Raw genomic sequence first — 24964 nt, 5'->3', positions numbered from 1 at the left:
CACCACATACAGAAGAGCTCATACTGAGTAGATCTCCTATTTATGGTTGGGCAGAGCACACCACATACAGAAGAGCTCATACTTCGTACAGAGTAGATCTCCTATTTATGGATGGGAAGAGCACACCACATACAGGAGAGCTCATACTTCATACTGAGTAGGTCTCCTATTTATTTATGGGCAGAGCACACCACATACAGAAGAGCTCATACTTCATACAGAGTAGAACTCCTATTTATGGATGGGCAGTGCACACCACATACAGAAGAGCTCATACTTCATACAGAGTAGATCTCCTATTTATGGATGGGAAGAGCACACCACATACAGAAGAGCTCATACTTCATACAGAGTAGAACTCCTATTTATGGATGGCAAGAGCACACCACATACAGAAGAGCTCATACTTCATACAGAGTAGAACTCCTATTTATGGATGGGCAGAGCACACCACATACAGAAGATTTCACACTGAGTAGATCTCCTATGTATGGATGGGCAGAGCACCCCACGTACACAAGAGCTCATACTTCATTCTAAGTAGATCTCCTATTTATGGATGGGCAGAACACACCACATACAGAAGAGCTCATACTGAGTAGATTTCCTATTTATTTAAGGGCAGAGCACACCACATACAGAAGAGCTCATACTTCATACAGAGTAGATCTTACATTTATAGTTGAGCAGAGCACACCACATACAGAAGAGCTCATGCTTCATACATAGTCACTGGTGTATTGTATTATAGCAATATCATTTTTTTACATTATTTGGAGCATCAATTGGGGAATTGCTATTCCTTGTATTTAAGATATAACTTTAGGATCAGCAAAAGGAAAATCAAAACTCTGAATAGTAATTATGGCTAAAATAGGGATAATATACACTGCTCAAATAATAAAGGGAACACTTAAACAACAGAATATAACTCCAATTAAATCAAACTTCTGTGAAATCAAACTGTCCAGTTAGGAAGCAACACTGACTGCCAATCAATTTCACATGCTGTTGTGCAAATGGAATTGACAACAGATGGAAATTATTGGCAATTATCAAGACACCCTCAATAAAGGAGTGATTGTGCAGGTGGGGACCACAGACCACATCTCAGTACCAATGCTTTCTGGCTGATGTTTTGGTCACTTTTGGTTGTGATTTCACACTCGTGGTAGCATAAGACGGACTCTACAACCCACACAAGTGGCTCAGGTAGTGCAGCTCATCCAGGATGGCACATCAATGCGAGCTGTGGCAAGAAGGTTTCCTGTGTCTGTCAGCATAGTGTCCAGTGGCTGGAGGCGCTACCAGGAGACAGACTAGTACACCAGGAGACGTGGAGGGGGCCATAGAAGGGCAACAACCCAGCAGCAGGACCGCTACCTCAGCTTTTGTGCAAGGAGGAACAGGAGGAGCACTGCCAGAGCCCTGCAAAATTACCTCCAGCAGGCCACAAATGTGCATGTGTCTGCACAAACGGTTAGAAACCGACTCCATGAGGATGGTCTTGAGTGTCCGACATCCACAGATGTTGGTTGTGCTCTCAGCCCAACTCCGTGTGGCCCTCCAAAGAAATGCCACCCCACACCATTACTGACCCACTGCCAAACCGGTTATGCGGAAGGTTGTTGCAGGCAGCAGATCGCTCTCCACAGCGTCTCCAGACTCTGTCACGTCTGTCACATGTGCTCAGTGTGCACCTTCTTTCATCTGTGAAGAGCACAGGGCGCCAGTGGCAAATTTGCCAATCCTGGTGTTCTGTGGCAAATGCCAAGCATCCTGCACGGTTTTGGGCTGTAAGCACAACCCCCATCTGTGGACGTCGGGCCCTTAGACCATCCTAATGGAGTCGGTTTCTAAAGGCCCCGTCACACTAAGCGACTTACCAGCGATTCCGACACCGATATCAAGGTGTCAGGATCGCTAGTAAGTCGCTATGTGATCGCTGGTGAGCTGTCACACAGACAGCTTCACCAGCGATCAGCACAGCAATGCCGAGCGCCCGGCATCGCTGGCCATCCCTGTAAAAAATAGAATTAAAATAAAAAATATTGTTATTCTCACCTTCCGACGTCCCGTTCAGCCATCCTGCCTCTCTCCACGCTCCAGTCCCAGTGATCCTTTGCGAGAATGACCGCGAGATGTCACGGTCTCGAGGGATAACAAAGTCTCGCGGTCATTCGTGCAAAGGATCACTGGGACCGGAGCGTGGAGAGAGGCAGGATGGCTGAACGGGACGTCGGAAGGTGAGAATAACTATATATTTTTTTTTTAATTATTTTTTACACCTGATCGCTGTCACACCTGTCACACACAGCGATGCGTGCTGGCCAGCGGGAGACCAGCGACCAAAGAAATGTCCAGAGGTTTCTTCCAGCGATCAGCGATACCGGCAGGGGGGCCGCTCGCTGATCGCTGTCACACACAGCGATCTCGCTGGTGAGATCACTGTTACGTCACAAAAGTTGTGACTCAGCAGCGATCTCGCTACCGAGATCGCTTAGTGTGATGGGGCCTTAACTGTTTGTGCAGACACATGCACACTTGTGGCCTGCTGAAGGTCATTTTGCAGGGCTCTGGTAGTGCTTCTCCTGTTCCTTCTTGCACAAAGGCTGAGGTAGCGCTCCTGCTGCTTGGTTATTGCCCTCCTACGGCCCCCTCCACGTCCCCTGGTGTACTGGCCTGTCTCCTGATAGCGCCTCCAGCCTCTGGACACTACGTTGACAGACACAGCAAACCTTCTTGCCACAGCTCGCATTGATGTGCCATCCTGGATGAGCTGCACTACCTGAGTCACTTGTGTGGGTTCTAGAGTCCGTCTCATGCTATCACAAGTGTGAAAGCACAACCAACATTTAAAAGTGACCAAAACATCAGCCAGAAAGCATTGGTACTGAGATGTAGTCTGTGGTCCCCACCTGCAGAACCACTCCTTTATTGAGGGTGTCTTGATAGTTGCCAATAATTTCCATCTGTTGTCTATTCCATTTATACAACAGCATGTGAAATTGATTGGCAGTCAGAGTTGCTTCCTAAGTGGACAGTTTGATTTCACAGAAGTTTGATTTACTTGTAGTTATATTATGTTGTTTAAGTGTTCCCTTTATTTTTTTGAGCAGTGTATATTCCAAGTCCAAGAAGGTGAACAATTTATCTCCCACAGGAACCTCTGTTATCCAGGTGACAGCCACTGACGCTGATGACCCGACATATGGAAATAGTGCCCGACTTGTATACACTGTGCTGGAGGGACAGCCATACTTTTCTGTTGACCCTCAAACAGGTAACTGAATGCAGGATTAAGACTATACCAGTTTTACTTATTAGTTGTTTAAGTCATTGTGTCATATGTTCACTGTTTAAACCCATGTATTTCTAGAACAGTGCCAAACATATATTTTTTATAACAAACACTCAGAGAGCCACCTCTATGTGTTGGCTAGTGGCGAAGGAGGCTATTAGCCGATCTCAATTATATACCTAAGCTGGCACCCTTCTTACATACTCTCTGTATCAGCCATAATGGAAAAAAGGGTCTGGCTTAGCCATTCAACAGTTCAGACAGACAGACCCCTCATCTTGTGCCATGACATACAGTGGGTACGGAAAGTATTCAGACCCCTTTCAATTTTTCACTGTTTCATTGCAGCCATTTGGTAAATTCAAAAACGTTCATTTTTTTCTCATTAATGTACACACTGCACCCCATCTTGACTGAAAAAAAACAGAAATGTAGAAATTTTTGCAAATTTATTAAAAAAGTAAAACTGAAAGTAAAGAGTGAAAATTGTAAAGGGGTCTGAATACTTTGGGTACCCACTATAGATCGGGGGCAGAGGGGCTCAGAGTGTCTCAAATCCAACACAGAAACATGCCAGGATGGCGGGTGTGGCACTGAAATTGGATCAGTGATAACAGTTTCATTATTAAAATAAATTTTTGTGGTTTAAATAATTTCAATTTTAAAAAGATCAAAACTAGGACAACATAGTTACAGTATTTATACAGTATGATGCCATTTGCAGAATAATGTTTGGCAAAATTAAATAACTTAGTGGAGGGCTACAGAACCTGAAATCCGTAGGTATCGACAGAACAAGTTCTCTTAATGTTGAGGATATAGGTTTCAGGATACATGTTACGACCCTTAGACCTTCATTTTTTTATACGGTAATCTAAAAAATGTACCTTCCCCTCACAGCCCATCAATGATGCCATAAGCAGCCGTCTACTCTGCCTTATCCTTGTTGCTACACAAATGGCAAAATGCTTCTTTCTTAAAAGTTTTGCCTCGTCCTTCAGCCTAATTGTAAAGCAGCACGTCAGTGTAAGTCAATAGAACCAACAAATCAAGTAATGTAATCCCTCCATCATTTACATTTGGATTAGTAATGGTGGAAATAGGTCACTTTACACTTTATTTTCTTCATATGTAGAATGGTAAATCAGATTATATTGCTAACTTGAATCTACAAAAAAGTTATACATATACTTAAAAGGAATCTGTCAGCAAGTTTATGCTATGTAATCTGAGAGCAACAAGATGTAAGGGCTAAGACCCTGATTCCAGTAATGTGTCACTTAGTTTACTGGATGCAATAGATTCAACATTCTAGCAGAGCTTAGAATGTTGAGCCCTCCATAACCCCGCCCACACCACTAGTTAGCAACTTCCGGTGTACAATGTATGTTGATAGAAAGCTGCTAACTAGCACTGGGGGTGTGGTTGGACTAGCAGACATGACTCATTTTGTCCTCTAGTGAAAAACTCCTGCTGATAAAGCACTGATTGTATTGAAACAGCAGAACATAGCCTAGTAAGGGATGCATCACTGGAATCAGGGTCTCTTCCCATACATCATGGTGCTCTCAGATTACATAGCAACATCTGCTGACAAGGTCTCTTTGAATACTAGTGTGCCACATTTTTAGAATTCTATTGATGTGCTGAACTAGTCTATTTGGTAACTTGGGGTTACCTTCCAAGGGATCTGAGCTACAAACCACTTTCTGTTATCACAGATTTAAAATATGTGAATTCTTTTGGTTATTAAAACTATTTTACCATTAATTACTTTTATTGTATGCATTTTTTATTGTAAATTACTTTTTTTTTCACTTACCAGGGGTGATACGCACCGCAATCCCAAACATGGACCGGGAGACCCAGGATGAGTTTCTGGTTGTCATACAGGCTAAAGATATGGGAGGCCATGTTGGAGGGCTTTCTGGCTCCACTACTGTTACTGTTACATTAACTGATGTCAATGACAACCCACCCAAATTCCCTCAAAGTAAGAACAATACTTGGGTGCTGTTTTCCAACCTTTAACTAATACTTATGAGAGGTTCTTACTATATTTTTCATATTTCTGCACTATCTTTTATGTGAGGTGTTAATACTACGCACATGTGCTAAAAAATCTAATAAGATGCGCTAAGTTAAAAAAATGAAGGTGATTGAGTGCTCTCCATGACCATAAGTACTGATGCTGTAGCCAGGGCCTCACTGATTTGATATTAATGGCTTATGTCAGGGATAAGTTATCAATATCAGAGTCCCAGAATATGTGTTCAAAGCACCACTTTTTTTTTTTTTTTTTTTTTTTTATTGTAACACTGTAGTGATGCTACTTACAGTATGTACAGTAAGTTCACGGCCCCTAGTATTATGCTTACCAGCTGCCATCTTCATCTGTTCTCAGTGATGCTCCGATCGTCTTCCGCAGGTTGTGACCTGCCAAAAGCTCCAGTGTTTGATGGACAATCCGGAAGTCACAACTCCATGTAAGTTTATGAGAACTAGAACGAAGGAGTCATAGACTTACATTGAGAGCTTGTTACCATTACCTCTGACTTCCGGTCGGTCAGAAGTTGCTGTTGCAAGATGGCGGCGTGGGACTGAAGCAGCATCGGGAAGAGCAAAAGACAGCAGCTGGTAAGTATAACATTAGGGACAGGGAAATTAGATTATTAGCACCGCTTCTGCATTAAAATAAAAAAAAACCTGCTGGAGTGGTGCTTTATGGCTAGTGTGGGGGAAGTACTGGACAAGTACATTCTCAATTGTAGATTTTATGTTTAATAATATAGATTCCTATGGATACTTATTTATCTCATTTTTTTTCTGATTAATGTACACTCTGCACCCCATCTTGACTGAAAAAAAAAACAAACGTAGAAATTTTTACAAATTTATTAAAAAAGAAAAACTGAAATATCACATGGTCATAAGTATTCAGACCCTTTGCTCAGACACTCATATTTAAGTCACATGCTGTCCATTTCCTTGTGATCCTCCTTGAGATGGTTCTACTCCTTCATTGGAGTCCAGCTGTGTTTAATTAAACTGATAGAACTTGATTTGTAAAGGCACACACCTGTCTATATAAGACCTCACAGCTCACAGTGCATGTCAGACCAAATGAGAATCATGAGGTCAAAGGAACTGGCCAAGGAGCTCAGAGACAGAATTGTGGCAAGGTACACATCTGGCCAAGGTTACAAAATAATTTCTGCAGTACTCAAGGTTCCTAAGAGCACAGTGGCCTCCATAATCCTTAAATGGAAGAATTTTGGGACCACTAGAAGTCTTCCTAGACCTGGCCGCCCAGCCAAACTGAGCAATCGTGGGAGAAGAGCCTTGGTGAGAGAGGTAAAGAAGAACCCCAAGATCACTGTGGCTGAGTTCCACAGATGCAGTAGGGAGATGGGAGAAAGTTCCACAAAGTCAACTATCACTGCAGCCCTCCATCAGTCTGGCCTTTATGGCAGAGTGGCCTGACGGAAGCCTCTCCTCAGTGCAAGACATATGAAAGCCCACGTAGAGTTTGCTAAAAAACACATGAAGGACTCCCAGACTCTGAGAAATAAAATTCATCTGCTGAGACAAAGATAGAATTTTTTGGTGATAATTGTAAGCGGTATTACGTGTGGAGAAAACCAGGCACTGCTCATCACCTGCTCAAGACAATCCCAACAGTGAAACATGGTGGTGGCAGCATCATGCTATGGGGGTGTTTTTCAGCTGCAGGGACAGGATGACTGGCTGCAATTGAAGGAAACATGAATGTGGCCAAGTACAGAGCTATCCAGGATGAAAACCTCTTCCAGAGTGCTCTGGACCTCAGATTTGGTCGAAGGTTCACCTTCCAACAAGACAATGACCCTAAGAACACAGCTAAAATAACCAAGGAGTGGCTTCAGAACAACTCTATGACCATTCTTGACTGGCCCAGCCAGAGCTCTGACCTAAACCCATTTGAGCATCTCTGGAGAGACCTGAAAATGGCTGTCCACCAACGTTCACCATCCAACCTGACGGAACTGAAGAGGATCTGGAAGGAAGAATGGCAGAGGATCCTCAAATCCAGGTGTGAAAAACTTGTTACATCATTCCCAAGAAGACTCATGGCTGTACTAGCTCAAAAGGGTGCTTCTACTCAATACTGAGCAAAGGGTCTGAATACTTATGACCATGAGTATTTCAGTTTTTCTCTTTTAATAAATTTGCAAAAATTTCTACATTTCTGTTTTTTTCAGTCAAGATGGGGTGCAGAGTGTAAATTAATGAGAAAAAAAGAACTTTTTTGAATTTACAAAATGGCTGCAATGAAACAAAGAGTGAAAATACTTTCCGTACCCATTGTATGTATGTATGTATATATACAGTATATATTGCTCAAAAAAATAAAGGGTACACTTAAACAACACAGTGTACTAGGATGTGTTCCCTTAATTTTTTTTGAGCAGTATATATATATATGCTATTATTCATCAATTCCCATCCTAATTTTCTTTCTCTGCAATTAATACGTATCCATAGGAATCTGTTATTAATCATGAATTATACAATTGAGAATGTACTTGTCCAGTAATTCCCCCACACTAGCCATAAAGCACCACTCCATCAGTTTTATTTTTATTTTAATGCTGAAGTGGTGCTAATAATCTAAGTTCCTTGTCCCTAATCTTATTTCTCATTTCTGTTTTTTTAAGTCAAGATGGGGTGCAGAGTGTACATAAATGAGAAAAAAATGAACTCTTTTGAATTTACCAAATGGCTGCAATGAAACAAAGTGTGAAACATTTAAAGGGGTCTGAATACTTTCCGTACCCACTGTGTGTGTGTGTGTATATATATATATATATATATATATATATATACAGTATATATATACTCCTCCTCTGCTGCCATAATTAACAGTGTATCAAACAGTTGTCTATAGAATAAGAAACATAACAGGTACGCCACTTGTTTCATTACAGCCTTGTATCAGTTCACCGTTTTGGAGGACACTGCACAGGGATCCGTAATCGGCAGACTGCGAGCACATGACCCAGACATTGGTGAGAACGCAGTGATGTCTTACAGCATTTTGGATGGTGATGCCGGGGACACTTTTAGTGTGATGTCGGACTCTGCAGGACAAGATGGAATTCTGAGAGTAGAAAAGGTGAAATAACTCATAAAAACCTAAAATAAAAAAAAGAATCAAATTCCTTATCATTGCAAACTTCTATGAAACAAAACACAGTTGTGCAACCACTTTTCTGGGGGTATTATGGCAGGTCAGCATTGTATGCTAATCACTGCCTGTAGGGCCAATCCCCTCCATTCTCACATCATTCCATGTCCCTGTCGCTGACCAGCATTGTGTAATAATCAGCACTGTCCTTTTTGTTTCCAGCCTCTAGATTTTGAGTCCCGCCGCTCTTTCACATTTCGTGTTGAAGTGATGAACACTGTGATTGATCCTCAGTATATTCGTCGAGGACCATTTAAGGATATCACAACTGTGAGGGTGACTGTGGGAGATGTAAATGAGACCCCACTTTTCTCACAAAACCCTTATACCTTAAGTGTTTTGGAAAATCAGCCTCCAGGGACACTTGTAGGGGTAGTCCAGGCCCGAGACCCTGACTTACAGAGCAGCTCTATCAGGTAACAGGCTGACGAACCTAATAGGATTAGATACCTAAATGATGGCATGAATGATATTCTTATCATGTAACTAAATTTACACATATACACTCACTGGCCACTTTATTAGGTACACCTGTCCAACTGTGTGTTAAGACTTAATTTCTAATCAGCCAATCACATGGCGGCAACTCAGTGCATTTAGGCATGTAGACATGGTCAAGACAATCTCCTGCAGTTCAAACCGAGCATCAGTATGGGGAAGAAAGGTGATTTGAGTGCCTTTGAACGTGGCATGATTGTTGGTGCCAGAAGGGCTGGTCTGAGTATTTCAGAAACTGCTGATCTACTGGGATTTTCACGCACAACCATCTCTAGGGTTTACAGAGAATGGTCCGAAAAAGAAAAAAAATCCAGTGAGCGGCAGTTCTGTGGCCGGAAATGCCTTGTTGATGCCAGAGGTCAGAGGAGAAAGGGCAGACTGGTTCGAGCTGATAGAAAGGCAACAGTGACTCAAATTGCCACCCGTTACAACCAAGGTAGGCAGAAGAGCATCTCTGAACGCACAGTGCGTCGAACTTTGAGGCAGATGGGCTACAGCAGCAGAAGACCACACCGGGTACCACTCCTCTCAGCTAAGAACAGGAAACTGAGGCTACAATTTGCACAAGCTCATCGAAATTGGACAGTAGAAGATTGGAAAAACGTTGCCTGGTCTGATGAGTCTCGATTTCTGCTGCGACATTCGGATGGTAGGGTCAGAATTTGGCGTAAACAACATGAAAGCATGGATCCATCCTGCCTTGTATCAACGGTTCAGGCTGGTGGTGGTGGTGTCATGGTGTGGGGAATTTTTTCTTGGCACTCTTTGGGCCCCTTGGTACCAATTGAGCATCGTTGCAACGCCACAGCCTACCTGAGTATTGTTGCTGACCATGTCCATCCCTTTATGACCACAATGTACCCAACATCTGATGGCTACTTTCAGCAGGATAATGCGCCATGTCATAAAGCTCGAATCATCTCAGATTGGTTTCTTGAACATGACAATGAGTTCACTGTACTCAAATGGCCTCCTCAGTCACCAGATCTCAATCCAATAGAGCATCTTTGGGATGTGGTGGAACGGGAGATTCGCATCAGGGATGTGCAGCCGACAAATCTGCGCCAACTGTGTGATGCCATCATGTCAATATGGTCCAAAATCTCTGAGGAATGCTTCCAGCACCTTGTTGAATCTCTGCCACGAAGAACTAAGGCAGTTCTGAAGGCAAAAGGGGGTCCAACCCGTTACTAGCATGGTGTACCTAATAAAGTGGCCAGTGAGTGTAGCTTAAAAGTAATGTCTATTTACTTTTAGTTTCATTCATTTAGCTAGTAGATGAGAAATAAAGTTTTTATTTCTTGAAGTCTTGTAACTATTTTTTTTAATTCTTCCTTGTGGAAACCAAAATAGGTGGTACACACTTCCATCTTGTATTGTCGGTATAGACAGTGCGGTGGGGATGGTGTGTTTAAAGGTAACTGTAATGAATAGGAATGCCTGGACAGAATAGTGTCCATTGACTGATGCCTTCTCGAGGGTGGGATGGCGTACTGCCTCTCCCCACAGACCGCGAGAAGGGCAGCCTGCTTTGTCTGGGCCTGCAGCAGTACAATAAAGCTGGAATCTGTGATTAAATCCGCTGGCTTTTAATGAGAATGGGATAACTAGACAAGCTCAAAAGTGAGGGCAAGGCACATGAAAAGTTAGGGTTGTTTCCATCTGCCCCATGGACTTTGAATAGAGAGCTGCTTGACTTTCGGTCAGTTTAAACTTCTCTTTACTTTAGCACAGTGCGGAAGAATGGGGGGATCAGGAAATGCTGTTATAGGGAGCATGGCGCCCCTTAGTAAACATGTGTATTTTGCCAATTTTTACATATCTCTAGTATTACATTTTTAGTTGTATAACTGCTATAGGGTAAAACTATTTTTATGTCTGCTAGTTCACTATTCACAAGAGAACCCTAAATTAACAGCTTCAGTTAGATGTAAATACTCCTTTCCTCTCTCTAGATTTAAAGGGAATATGTCAGCAGGCTTTTGCTATGTAATCTGAGAGCAGCATGAAGTAGTCGCAGAGACGGGCAGGGTGCAATTTATCACTTATCCTTTAGGGTGCCAACCTCAATGGCAAGGAAGTAATATTGTGTAGAATATCATTATAGGGATACTTACAGACTATGGTATCTCTAGGTCCATGGTCACTCTCCCACTGCTTTTTTATATTTTATTCTTGTCTGTTGTTATTTTACATAAGTAGTTTTAATGCATATTTAAGAAAAATTGTTTTTTAAGGGTTCTTTATGAGTTTCCACTTTTGAAGACCCTGACACATACAGTGTCCTGGAATATTGAAATCAAATGAGTAATAGTCAACTTGTTTATGTAGCTCCTCAATCATTTAGGGCTGAAACCTAATGCATATAAGGTGGATAGTGAAACCGAATAAAAAGACATGAGAATGCTATCATTTATTGTTACACTGATCTAAAACAGTTTTTGTGTTTTCACCATATTTTTTTCAATCAGTTATGCCATTGAGCCAGTTTCTAACCCCGAAGAACTGTTCACTATAAATCCAGATGATGGGACCCTCAGAACAAGTGTCTTTTTGGACAGAGAAATCAAGAAAGAGCACAGCTTCACTGTAACAGCTCGTGAGACCGGTGAGAGGGATCCTCAGTGTGTCGTAGAACAGCTAACACCTTTGTTAGGAATAAGGGGGGCACATTACATTTCAGCAATGTATGTTGTAGATTAGTAGACCCACATAGCACAGTCTGCACTCAAAGAATGACATAGTGACGTCGTTATGGGTCTAGTAGATGCTGAACAGCTACACTGAGCTAATCAAGAAACCGTCCACTTGTAGTACCAAATTGTTGGACCAAAGAGCCATCTGGGGATCGTTGTGCAGAGCTTGTGGTCACTAACATCTCCAGAATGGGACATTAGGAATTAAAAGGGTTGGTCATCTCAGCAGAGACATACTTTAGAGAAGGGGTGCACAACCTGTGGCCCAGTGGCAATATGTCATTTTGTGCAGCTTCCACCTACCTGTATATACAGTAGTTTCCAGATCAAAGGGAAGAAGAGTAAAACACTACTCAGGAGCAGGGATGGGCAAGCACAAATTAAGTCCTGGGTGACCATATCTGGATCTGCCATACATAAATATATATACACATACAGTATTTAAGGAGTAAAGAAGTATAGGAACTAAATCGCAATATCTGTTATCACCTATTAGGGGACTTTAAAGAATTTTTTACATCAGTTTGTATGTTTACTAATTCATTTTTTGTGCTCTTTTCATGTACTTCTGTATCATGTTTTTACATGTGGTTTATGTATTTGTTTTGTATATTTTCGTTTGTGTCGGTGTTGTGTTTTTGTTTTTTTTTCTTTTGTTGTGTCTCTGTGTTGTGTTTTTGTTTCAGACAGCCCCTCCCAGGTGTCACAAGTTGGAGTTCTGATCCAAGTTTTAGATTTAAATGACAATCCCCCAACCCTGGCCGAGATTTATAAGCCACACGTGTGTGACAATGCCCAAGCTGGACAGGTGTGTTTCTCTTTTATGGAAAATAAAGAATTGCATTTGATAGTGTTTAGAAGTTGTGACAGTGGATAATACTTTATTGTGGTGTTTGTTTGAAATGTTTAGTTTTATTAGAAAATGTAAACTGATCATTTGTAATTTAATTTTTCCTAAAGGCCCCGTCTCACTAAGCAATCTCGGTAGCGAGATCGCTGCTGAGTCACAACTTTTGTGACGTAACAGCGATCTCACCAGTGAGATCGCTGTGTGTGACAGCGATCAGCGAGCGGCCCCCCTGCCGGTATCGCTGATCGCTGCAAGAAACCTCTGGACATTTCTTTGGTCGCTGGTCTCCCGCTGGCCAGCACGCATCGCTGTGTGTGACAGCGGGAGACCAGCGATCAGGTGTAAAAAAATAATAAAAAAAAATAAAAAATATAGTTATTCTCACCTTCCGATGTCCCGTTCAGCCATCCCGCCTCTCTCCACGCTCCGGTCCCAGTGATCCTTTGCATGAATGACCGCGAGACTTTGTTATCCCGCGAGACCGTGACATCTCGCGGTCATTCGTGCAAAGGATCACTGGGACCGGAGCGTGGAGAGAGGCGGGATGGCTAAACGGGACGTCGGAAGGTGAGAATAACTATATTTTTTATTTTGATACTATTTTCTACAGCGATAGCCAGCGATGCCGGGCGCTCGGTATCGCTGTGCTGATCGCTGGTGAAGCTGTCTGTGTGACAGCTCACCAGCGATCACATAGCGACTTACCAGCGATCCTGACACCTTCATATCGGTGTCGGGATCGCTGGTGAGTCGCTTAGTGTGACGGGGCCTTTAGTGTTCTTTAGCTGTGTATAAAGATCAAAAAAGTTAAAGGGGTTCTCCGGCCTTGGTGTATTTAGGCCCCTTTACATTTAGCGATGCACCAGCGATCCCGACCACGATACGACCCGGTCAGGATCGCTGGTGCATCGCTAAATGGTAGCTAGTGAGCTGCCACACAGGCAGATCTCACAGCGATGCAGCAGCGATACAGCGGTCGTTACTTACCTTTCAGACGTGGCGATCCTGACGTCCTCCCGTCCGCGTCCACGCGTCGCTCGTCGGCGCCAACAGGAAGCGCCCGACGAGAAATGGAGCTGCGCGATCAGCAACAGACAGCGGGGGAGCCGGTCGGAGGTAAGTATCACACATAGCGATATCGCTAGCGATATCGCTGCTGCGTCACCAAATCGGTGATGCTTTAGCGATATTGCTAGCGATATCACTATGTGTAAAAACCCCTTAAGTCTGCAGTCACTCTGTGTGACTGCAGACTTGTGAAACCTCTCATACTGCACGCTGTCTAGTTGGAATGTTCACTCCCAGAGCCAGAGAATACTCACAGCACAAGTACACACAATGTGAGTATTCACAAGTCTGCAGTCACACAGAGTTAAAGCCCCGTCTCACATAGCGAGATCGCTAATGTGTCACTGATTTTGTGATGCAGCAGCGATCCGGCCCCCCCACTAGATATCGCTGATCGTGCTCGAATGTCCTGAGCCATTTTTTCATTGTCGGCGTCCCGCTGGCCAGCGTGCATCGCTGTGTTTGACGCCGACGAGCGACCTCGTTGGCGACGCAGAACTCAGGGATGCAGGCTGGAATTGTTCATAATAGCTGCTGTGTGACAACGCACCAGCGATCCCTACCAGGTCGTATCGTTGTCGGGATCGCTGGTGCGTAGCTATGTGAAACGGGACCCTTACTGTCACCCCAAGGCTAAACAGCCCCTTTAATATAAAAATAACATATATGACAAAGCTAACTAAGTATAATGGCAGAAATACTTAAAGATCAAAAAGATTCAAAGTACCGTAGTTATGTCCTAAACATTGTAAGTTTGAGTAATAATTGACAGATTTTGAGACTGTGTCTGATGGATTAGAGTAGCCTGATTTTGAGTGCATATTCTAATTTAATTTACAAGAACTTGCAAGTTCAGACTATACATTACAATTACAATACCTTGACTGACTTATAAAGACTTTTTTTGTGAAGTAGTAGAAGGAAGGTCAGTGAAACGATCTTAAAGCCGCATTCACGTGTCTGTGTATTATGGTCTATATACAGACTATGATGAATGGAGTGTCCGCGGGTCTCCTGACCAGAACTTGACAACCTCATAGGCATGTATGAGGCTATAAAGTCTGGGTAAACACATGCAAGGATGTGTCAGCAGATTTTTGCTATGTAGTTGGATGGCAGTAAGAGGTAGTAGCTGAGACACTAATTTCAGCTATATCTCACTTATTAGGCTGTGTGTTGTTTCCACACAATGAGTGTTTTATCACCAGGACATTATCAATGCACAGACTAGATCTCTTGTGTCAAGTTGTCTGACTCTGACTCCTCCTGTGATAAACAGCTTACAGTCACTATACAATATACATAGAGAACCTGGTGTGGTCGGGTTAACTTTCTCAGCTCTGCTACATGCTACATCTAAAAACTCAGATTGTGTCACAACTGCTGCACCTAGGAAACTAATTGACACATTATCGGAATTAGGATCTCTTTTCCTACATTATATTGCTCACAGATGAAGTAGCAAAAACATTCCATTTAATCATGCCTTCAATGTAAGGTATTTTCTGGCGTTTACCAGTTCTACAAGGAGTTAATTTAATCATAGAATGTTAGAGGTGGAAGGGACCTCCAGGGTCATCATGTCTAACCCTCTGATCAATACAGGATTCACTGTCTGTCCAGCTTGAGTACAATCAGTGAGCCAGATATGAATCCACCTAACTGTAGCCTTGTCTATGCCACACTTGGTCATTTTTTCAATAAGAATAGTATGAGACACTTTATTAAATGCTTTGCTGAAGTCGAGATATACTATATCTACCAGATTTCCCTGATCCACCCAGTGATTCCATCATAGAAAGAAATTAGATGAGTCTGTCATGAATTGTTTGCTACAAACCCATGCTGGCGAGGGTTAATTAGTGTATTCTTATCCATTTACATACATGTTGTTTAATAATTTATTCAAAGACCTTTCCTGGTATAGAGGTAAGGCTCACTGGCCTGTAAATTACTGGCTCCATCCTCTTTTCTTTTTTGAAGATAGGGACAACATTTGCCCTTCGCCAATCTTCTGGGACTTCTCCTGTTTTCCAGGATTTTTCAAAGATCCTGGCTACTAGTTCTGCAATTTCTTCTGCTAACTTTTTCAGTACCCTAGTATGTAATTCATCTGGACCAGGAGTTTTAAATTAGTTAAGTGTTCCCTCACTATTTCTCTGTTTATAGGTAGTGTGGATTCTCTTATTCCTTTGATGACAGCACAAAGATCAGTTGATGTTGCAATTGTATTTTTAATGAACACAGATGCAAAATAGGAATTTAAAAGTTCGGCCTTCTCAACAACATTTTTGACCACTTCACCATTTTCATCCTGCAAAAATCCCATAGTATCTTTGACTCTTCTAACTCTTTCCCTGCATTCCCTGCAAACAGCATTATATTCTTCTTTAGATATGCCCCCTTTTTCCAGTTAATATACATTTCTTTTTTCCTTTTTAATTCTTTTCAGGATTGTCACCAATTGTGTAGTGAGAATATCATATAGCACAATCTCCCATCCTTCTTTGACATTTCTGTCCTTTGGAACATCCAGTCATTGAACCTTTTCTTCCCTTTTTCTGAGTCCATTAAAATCTGCCTTTCTGAAGTCCAACATCAAAGTCTTGAGTCCTCACAGGTCTTTCTCCATTTATACTCCAAAATTTGAGGATAGCATGATCGCTGCCTCCTAAATACCCAGCCACCTTTACTTCCTCAACCATTTCCTCCCTGTTGGTAAGAATTGGTCCAAGATTGCAGATCCTCTTGTTCTGTCTTCTACCTTTTGTTTTGAAAGACAAAGTTATCAGCAATAGAAGTTAAGCTGGAGTCACACATAGCAATCTCGCTAGCGAGATCGCTGCCGAGTCACAACTTTTGTGACACGACAGCGATCTCACCAGCGAGATCGCTGTGTGTGACAGCGATCAGCGAGCGGCCCCCCTGCCGGTATCGCTGATCGCTGTTAGAAACCTCTGGACATTTTTTTGGTCGCTGGGCTCCCGCTGGCTAGCACGCATCACTGCGTGTGACAGGCAGGAGACCAGCGATCAGCTGTAAAAAATAGAATTAAAATAAAAAATATTGTTATTCTCACCTTCCGACGTCTCGCGCAGCATTCCTCTCTCCACGCTCCCGGTCCCAGTGATCCTTTGCACGAATGACCGCGAGACTTCGCGCTCCCACGAGACCGTGACTCTCGCGGTCATTCTCGCAAAGGATTACTGGGACCGGAGTGTGGAGAGAGGAATGCTGCGCGAGATGTCGGAAGGTGAGAATAACAATATTTTTTATTTTAATTCTATTTTTTACAGGGATGGCAAGCATTGCTGGGCGGCTCGGCATCGCTGTGCTGATCGCTGGTGAAGCTGTCTGTGTGACAGCTCACCAGCGATCACATAGCGACTTACCAGCGATCCTGACACCTTGATATCGGTGTCGGTATCGCTGGTAAGTCGCTATGTGTGACTCCAGCTTTAAGAATTTTCAGGACCCATTACTATTGCCTGAGAGAGATTCCCAACAAATATCCGGATAGTTAAAATCTCCCATGATCGCTATGTCATACTTTTTGGATAACAGAGACATCTGATGTAAAAAGAGTTCATCCATATCTTCAGTCTGTCCAGGTGGCCTATAGTAAACACTTACAATAGCTGATTGGGTTTTCATTTTGCCAGTTACATGGACGCCCAAAGTGAATGTCTGAGGAGCTGAAATCTGTGCCACTTCCTTCTCGTTGTGTGACTTGGCACAGCTCCACCACTGTGTTGCCTTGTTTTTTCTGATGTTTAACGGGTGCCATCTGCAATTGCTAAAAGCTTGTGCAAGATACTTCTAGTTTGTTATACAGTAGTTATTACATCCTAAATATAGGGACCAGTAACTGGACCTTAATATAGTGTTATAACATAGAAAAAAATCTTTATTTTCCCATTCTTGTTACCATCCTACACAATAAACGCATTGCACTTTCTGTACCATCACACCGTTGTATGTCAGCCTGAGCTTAAAGTAGCTATTTATAAAAGAGTACTGACAGTCCACAGGAAAGATGGAAATATTAATGCAATTTCCATGTTGCAAACTGTTGTACGAAGCCATGTTACTCATTGGCTCTTATAGGGAATAACTCACCTGTTACTTAGTAATTCCCTTACCTCCTGTTCTGTTTTGCTGTAGTGCGAGGAAAAACAGCTGGGGAACCAGGTTCCTGGAAGAAATTATGTAGAGTTAGAGTTCCCCGATGAACCACAAAGGCTCTGGAAATAAATCTAGTTTTGAAACAAAGCCTTGTTTTTAGGTTTGCAGTGCTCTGCTATATAAATCTTTATGTATTCGTAAAAAGGCTGCTAAAACATAGCGTTAACCCACTAAAATGGATTCCTGTAATTTACTAGTGGTGTGTTTTGCTTTAATTACTTCTTAACAATTCCAAAATAATTTACTTAATTACGTTGCTTTTTACTGGTAATTTATAGTAATCAGGGTGGAAGTAATTTTATGAATCATAAAATATGGGAACAGTCAACAATTTCAAGATACATATTCACTTTTACATCTTGTAACATGTCAGAGACCAATGACCATATTCATCGTTATTAACTTAAATACTTTTTCCAAGACATTGATATTGATGTGCTACGATAGGCCATCAATATCAAATCAGTGGGGTTTCCACTTTTGGCACTCATACAGATCAGCTGATTTAAAGGGCTCTAGTGCTCCTCTTTATTGTTGACCAATTACAGCTCCGCACATTTTGTAGTGGCCGTGCTTGGTACTGCATGTCTTTGCAGTTCAGAACTACTTAAATGAATGGAAATGAGCTATAATACCAGGCACAATAAAAAATCATCTCAGAATCTACAGTCCAAACTACTTGTGGGTGGGAGCGAGCTCATTATTTGACGGGAACAGTCTCTAGAAGTTTTTGCAGGTTTCTGGACCTTGACAAGGTCCGCTACTCCAGTTCACTAACTGGACTTTATTCTTACAAAGTCTATCAATGCTCTCTGAGTCGTTCTAGCCTCAGCCGGACCACATCTACCACCAGCCCTCCCGCTGCCCACGCCCGGTACCGTAAGTCCGTGCTGGAAGTGACTGCTCATCTCAAACATCTCTGTCTCTGGCCGGGTGCTCTCATGGCCTCTTGGAAGCTTGACTGTCAACGAGCGTCTCCTCGGTCCATATCAGTGGGGGCTGGTCTTAGACTGTTGACGGAGTTTTCTAGGTTGAGAATCTTGACCATCGAAGTTCTACCATGCTGAAGTTGGTATCTTATTCGTCCAGTTTCTTATTCGGCAATTTTTTTCTTTTCTGTTTTTTATAAGTTTAACAACAAAAAATAAGCATCACAATAATAGCATACAATGCAGCGAGGTTCCCTGATGTGAATATGTGGTGCCCCTGAGGGTTCAGTCGCCACAGAGGTACTGCACCTCCTCCTGAGGTGTGGTATCCCACCATCCAGGTAAGGTGGAGACTCCTGACCATGCTCCAACACCTGCACCCCACACCACAAAGTAGTGTAGCAAAGCACCTTCGGCGGCTCCCTGCTTGGAGTATAGCAAAGCACCCATTGGTGGCTCCCTGCTTGGAACACGAAACGTGCTGGGAGGTGGGTGGAGTTAGATTACATTTCAAGAAGCTGGAAGAGTTTAAGTGAGTTAGTCAGTAGTTGGTTGGAGAAAGAAGAAGATCCCTAGAGAGAGGGATAGATGGATGGAAGTGCTGCAGCAGATCCCAGTGATCTGGGTCTACTGGCACGGGAAAGGGAGAGAGAGAGAGCAACATAGACTGAAAGCTTGACTCTCCATAGAAAGAAAGGATTAGTATGGAACATGAGGAGTTAAAGAGAACAGAGGACGTGGGTGAGAAGAGACCCTTCCCAGAAGTTCTAAGCGCAAGGCCAGGGCCCGGTCCCCAAGGTTGTACGGATACTAATGGTCCTGCAGCAGACACCGGAGGAATAGAAGTAGTGACCACTTTATTCCCACACAAGACTTGGGGGCACAACAGCAACTGGATAGTGAGCCGGGACTTAGTAGCAAGGAGTCCCCGAAGCAGGCTACAGCTGTCTGCCGTACAAGTAGAGTTCATAGGAACATCAGACAGGAGGAACTCCAGTGTAACTCAGTACTAGGAGTACTTCATCTAAGGCGCTATAAGAGGAGACGTTCAGAAAGGCACAAGTTGGCGGAGTGTTGGAAAGGAGTATTCCATCTGGCCTGGGGGTTGACTGAGTCCCAGACCCGGAGGACACGGCACAGAAGCGGGCACCTGTTTGTACAACAGACTGTGAGTAAAGCTTTGGAACTGCATGCCCTGGTGTCCTCCACTTATTCCAGCGTCAACCTGCCTGGCACTGCTACATCCCCTGCGCCTGACACTACACCACCTAAGTGTCACCATATCTACTCTGCCCTGGGACAGCAGCCCTGCCTGTGGAGGACTATACCATCACTGCTGCACCACACCATCTGTCCCAGAGGCTCTGTCTGCAGCGTCGGCTTAACATCTACATTGCCGAATACCACAGGTGGCGTCACAACTTATTCATTCACACTGAACATTTACAATGGGTGCCCAGGGCCATGGGCCGGGTCACAGCTGCCGTGACAACTTCCATTGAGATCCACCAGGCCTGGTATCGAGTACTCCACAGCCCTGGGTGTGAGGGTGTCCCAAATACACTTAAAAACAGCTACAAAAGTATGAAACTGGCATAAAAATGGGCATCAAAGTGGGCACTGAAGGGCGTTAATGAAAGGGTTAAATGACTTTGGACCACTAATATCACACTGCAGACATATAGAACAGGGAGCCCCACATCAAAACCAGGTCTCTTCAGCCTGGTCCAAATGGGTTTTAGGCATCAGAATTGGCATCAAAGTGGGCAAACAGACCATTTTCATAGATTTGAATATGTAACTGATGTTTTTAAGAAGTTAAATGATTTTGGGCCACTGATCTCACACTAAGAATACACACATATTGATCCCCCGCATCAAACCTAGGTGCTTACATCCTGGCCCAAATGGGTTCTGGGCATCCAAATTGGCATCAAAGTGTGCAAACAGACAATTTTCACTGATTTGAATAAGTAACTGACTTTTTAAAGGGTTAAATGACTTTAGGTCACTGATCACACACAAAGAATACACAGAAATTGATGCCCTGCATGAAACCTAGGACCCTCCAGCCTGGCTCAAATGGGTTCTGGGCATCCGAATTGGCATCAAAGTGTGCAAACAGACAATTTTCACTGATTTGAATAAGTAACTGACGTTTTTAAAGGGTTAAATGACTAGGTCACTGATCACACACAAAGAATACACAGAAATTGATGCCCTGCATGAAACCCAGGACCCTCCAGCGTGGCCCAAATGGGTTCTGGGAATCAGAATTGGCATCAAAGTGGGCAAACAGACCATTTTCACAGACTTGAATGAGTAATTGATGTTTTTAAGGGGTTAAATGTCTTTGGCCACTGATCTCACACTAAGAATACATAGATAGTGGTGCCCCACATCAAACCCAGGTCCCTCCAGCCTGGCCCAAATGGGTTCTTCGCATCAGAATTGGCATCAAAGTGGACAAACAGCCCATTTTCACAGATTTGAATAAGTAACTGATGTTTTTAAAGGGTTAAATGACTTTGGGCCACTGATTCCACACCACCATTACATGGAATTTCATGCAGGGCATCATATTGCATGTAATAATGGCTTCAGATCAGTGGCCAAAAATCATTTAACCCTTTAAAATCACCAGTAACTTATTCAAATCTGTGAAAATGGGCTGTTTGCCCACTTTGATGCCAATTTTGATGCCCAGAACCCATTTGGGCCAGGCTAGAGAGACCTGGGTTTGATGCAGGGCATCACTGTCTATGTATTCTTCATGTGAGAACAGTGGCCCAAAGTTATGTAACACCTTAAAAACATCAGTTACTTATTCAAATCTGTGAAAATGGGTTGTTTGTCCACTTTGATGCCAATTTTGATGCCCAGAACCTATTTGGACCAGCAGGAGGGACCTGGGTTTGATACTGGGCATCATTATGTATGTAATAGTGGTGTGGAATCAGTTGCCCAGAGTCATTTAACCCTTTAAAAATATCAGTTACTTATTCAAATCAGTGAAAATTGTCTGTTTGCCCACTTTGATGCCAATTTGGATGCCCAGAACCTATTTGGGCCAGGCTGTAAGGACCTAGGTTTGATGCGGGGGATCAATATGCGTATATTCTTAGTGTGAGATCAGTGGCCCAAAGTCATTTAACTCCTTTAAAACATCAGTTACATATTCAAATCTGTGAAAATGGTCTGTTTGCCCACTTTGATGCCAATTCTGATGCCCAGAACCCATTTGGGCCACGCTGGAGAGACCTGGTTTTGATGTGGGGCTCCCTTTTCTATATGTCTGCAGTGTGATATCAGTGGCCCAAAAGTCATTTAACCCTTTCATTAACGCCCTTCGGTGCCCACTTTGATGCCCATTTTTGTGCCAGTTTTTTATTTTTTGTAGCTGTTTTTAAGTGTATTCACATCATGGCACCTCTTATTGCCGAATAAGAAACCAACTTCAGCTCTGAATAAAAAACTGGACGAATAAGAAACGAACTTCAGCATCGTCGAAGTTCTGGTCTTTGGTGCTTGACCGTCGACGAGTGCAGTCTGGACCTTGAACAACGTAGCGCTTGTTGTCGGTGCTTGACTGTTGACGTCTGGGTCAGAGCCTGACTGGGACATGCAGCTGTAGCCCACTACCTCGGCTGCAGGAGCTAAAGCGAGAGCGTCTGTCACCTCTCTTGATGCCAAATCCCCTCCTATTTTGGCGCTTGGACCTTTTATATCGAAGGCTGGTTTTGTCACTTCCACCTGATCCAGGGTAATTCCTAATTCTGTCCCCTGTTCAACTCTTGGAAATAGTTCCGCCGGGTTTTATTCAATTCTGTAGGCCGCACGGTTTTACCCTGCGCATTGCAACTGTACTGTTACACATGCACTACGAGATCCTAGAATCAGTTTACCTATGTGCCCTGTCTTTTGTTTTGCATTTTATCTGGCTATGGCTCTTGTTTCTGCAGGTCATCCAGACAGTCAGGGTGAAAGATGCTGACATTGAAAATGGTGTCTTTCATATTCAAAGTCCTAGTGCTGCATCTGATGGGAACTTCACTCTTCAAGACAACAAAGGTGTAGTCACTTTCTGTCATCTTTCCATAAAGCTCATATTGACAATGTATAGAAAATAGAAGGGCATCAATTTACTGGACAAACTATTTACTTTTTATGTCTTATTTCCAGACGGAAGTGCATCACTTCTAGTGAAACATAGTGGATTTTGGAAGTCACAAAGAGACATATTCTTAGTGCCTATAGAGATTAAAGACACTGGGGATCCTCCTCTTAGCAGTACCGACACACTGACTGTCTCTTTGTGTCACTGTGAGGCAGGTGGGGCCGTGTTGACCTGTCATATGACTACAGGATCAGCTGCTGGACTCAGTACTCCTGCTTTGCTGGCTATATTGGCTTGTGCATTTAGCCTTCTGGGTAAATATACAGTTGTTCAATTTTTGTTTGAAGACATATTCAGCTAATTCCAATATATGTTCTTCATCCCATTCTGCACTTTATAAGGTCAAAAAACAAGAGATTTTTTCATTCACTGTTCTAGTTGTAAAGTGTTGTGTGAATACAAATGCACAGATTATTATATATCTGTGTATCAGATTAATTTGTTGAACTTGTAAAACTACCAAAACTGTCACTTATAAATTTCCTGATGTCTCTTTACTGATAATAATAATATCATAATAATAATCCTTCTGTTCTCTCTTCTCTCTCTTTCCACACCTTGTTCGTTTGTCTACCGTTTACTGAAATCCTAAAAATCTTCTTGATCCTTCTCTATCATTTTTTTTGTCTCTTTTACATCATTCATCTTCTGCTTATCATCATCATCTTCCACATCAGCCCTGGTGTCCCTGTTTTACTTGCAACGAAGACACAAGCCATCGCCTCTGTCTCTCTGTGAGGATGAAGATATCAGAGAGAATATCATAACTTATGATGATGAAGGTGGTGGCGAGCAAGACACTCAGGCTTTTGACATGTCAGCCTTGCAGCCTCCGCAGACTGGTCTCACTGGAGGCTTCTTCCACCCACCTCGAATGGATGTTCTCCCTCGAGTTCCTCACCAACCAGTTCCACGATCACCTCAAACTGCCCCTGTTGACGTGCAACGATTTCTGGCACTTCGGTTGAAAGAAGCAGAAAGAGACCCAGTGGCACCACCTTATGACTCCATCCAGGTTTATGGTTTTGAGGGTGGAGGTTCCTCAGCTGGGTCTCTTAGCTCTTTGACCAGCAGCTCTGGAGGTCTAGGAGAGGAAGAACTGCTGAGTGAAGACATATGGGAATGGGGACCCCATTTCAGGACACTAGCAGAAATCTATGGAGCAAAAAGAAGAAACTCTACTACGGAAGATTAAAACTCTTTGCCAAATGATTGTTTACTTTTTTTTTCTTGTGATTGACCTGCTGAATGATCATTATTTTTCTCCTGTCAGCAAAGAGGCTTAGAACATCATAAGTGAATTCCTTTCCTCTCCAGAAAGACTCACCGAAAGGAAACCTCGGATTAACCGTTTTGCTACCAGAGTCCATCTTGGTTCTGGCATGAGGGTCATGCAGACATTAAAAGTTTCTAGAGGTATTGTGTTTACAGAATTGCATTCAATTCCAGTCTTCCCACCGCTTGCTGCGGGTGTCTCCGACACAGTCAGATGTGCCATTTGTGGAAAGCAGACATTTTATTTTCAAAATAAAAAGCTTAACTGAGCAAAGTGTTATGTCAGGGCATAAAATACTGTCTGTGAGAGTGCAAATCCTATGCGTGTCTGTTTTACCAACACTGTGAATATGTTTGTGTTCATAGCTGCAAATACCGTACGTCTCTGGTTAATTTATTTTGACTATTCTTTCTTTTTACACCAGATGTCATTCGTTCCCTGTGACTGGATAGGCTGCATTGTAATAAATATTAGCTCAGCACACAATGTGACTGGCCTACTGCGTGAATGTGCGCGTGAAGTTTTGTACTCTCGAAGTTTACATTGCTTATGATATTGAGTTTTAAAAAGTCGGCTTTAACCAAGACAATATTCAGCGAGGCATAATTGATTTCAGTCCTAAATCATTCCATGTGTGAACCCATTGTTTGTGCTCCCTCATGCATTGTCATTTTAGTTACAGTGAAAGAAATCAAATAAAAGTGTCTGACATGATCTTCTTCAGTAAATCCAGGCTGTCTTGGATGAATAAGTCATA

At 42.9% G+C, this 24964-nt stretch overlaps 1 protein-coding gene across 2 annotated transcripts in view; it reads left to right on the top strand.

Annotated features, from left to right (window-relative positions):
- CDH24 (cadherin 24) overlaps positions 1–24693 on the top strand; it is a 129805-nt gene extending 105112 nt beyond the window's left edge. For both annotated transcript variants that reach the window (XM_073575452.1, XM_073575451.1), the window contains exons 4-12: positions 3164–3283; positions 5127–5294; positions 8269–8456; positions 8691–8944; positions 11498–11634; positions 12409–12530; positions 22717–22825; positions 22937–23185; positions 23609–24693. In XM_073575452.1, the coding sequence (XP_073431553.1) occupies positions 3164–3283; positions 5127–5294; positions 8269–8456; positions 8691–8944; positions 11498–11634; positions 12409–12530; positions 22717–22825; positions 22937–23185; positions 23609–24126 (1865 nt within the window). In that variant the 3' untranslated portion in view covers positions 24127–24693. The remainder of the gene's footprint in view (positions 1–3163; positions 3284–5126; positions 5295–8268; positions 8457–8690; positions 8945–11497; positions 11635–12408; positions 12531–22716; positions 22826–22936; positions 23186–23608) is intronic.
- Positions 24694–24964: the final 271 nt, after the last annotated feature.

This window comes from Dendrobates tinctorius, unplaced genomic scaffold, assembly GCF_039654945.1.
Source record: "Dendrobates tinctorius isolate UK_male_01 unplaced genomic scaffold, ASM3965494v1 ptg000044l, whole genome shotgun sequence".
NCBI lineage: Eukaryota > Metazoa > Chordata > Amphibia > Anura > Dendrobatidae > Dendrobates > Dendrobates tinctorius.
This window is presented reverse-complemented; position numbering and strand designations above follow the sequence as displayed.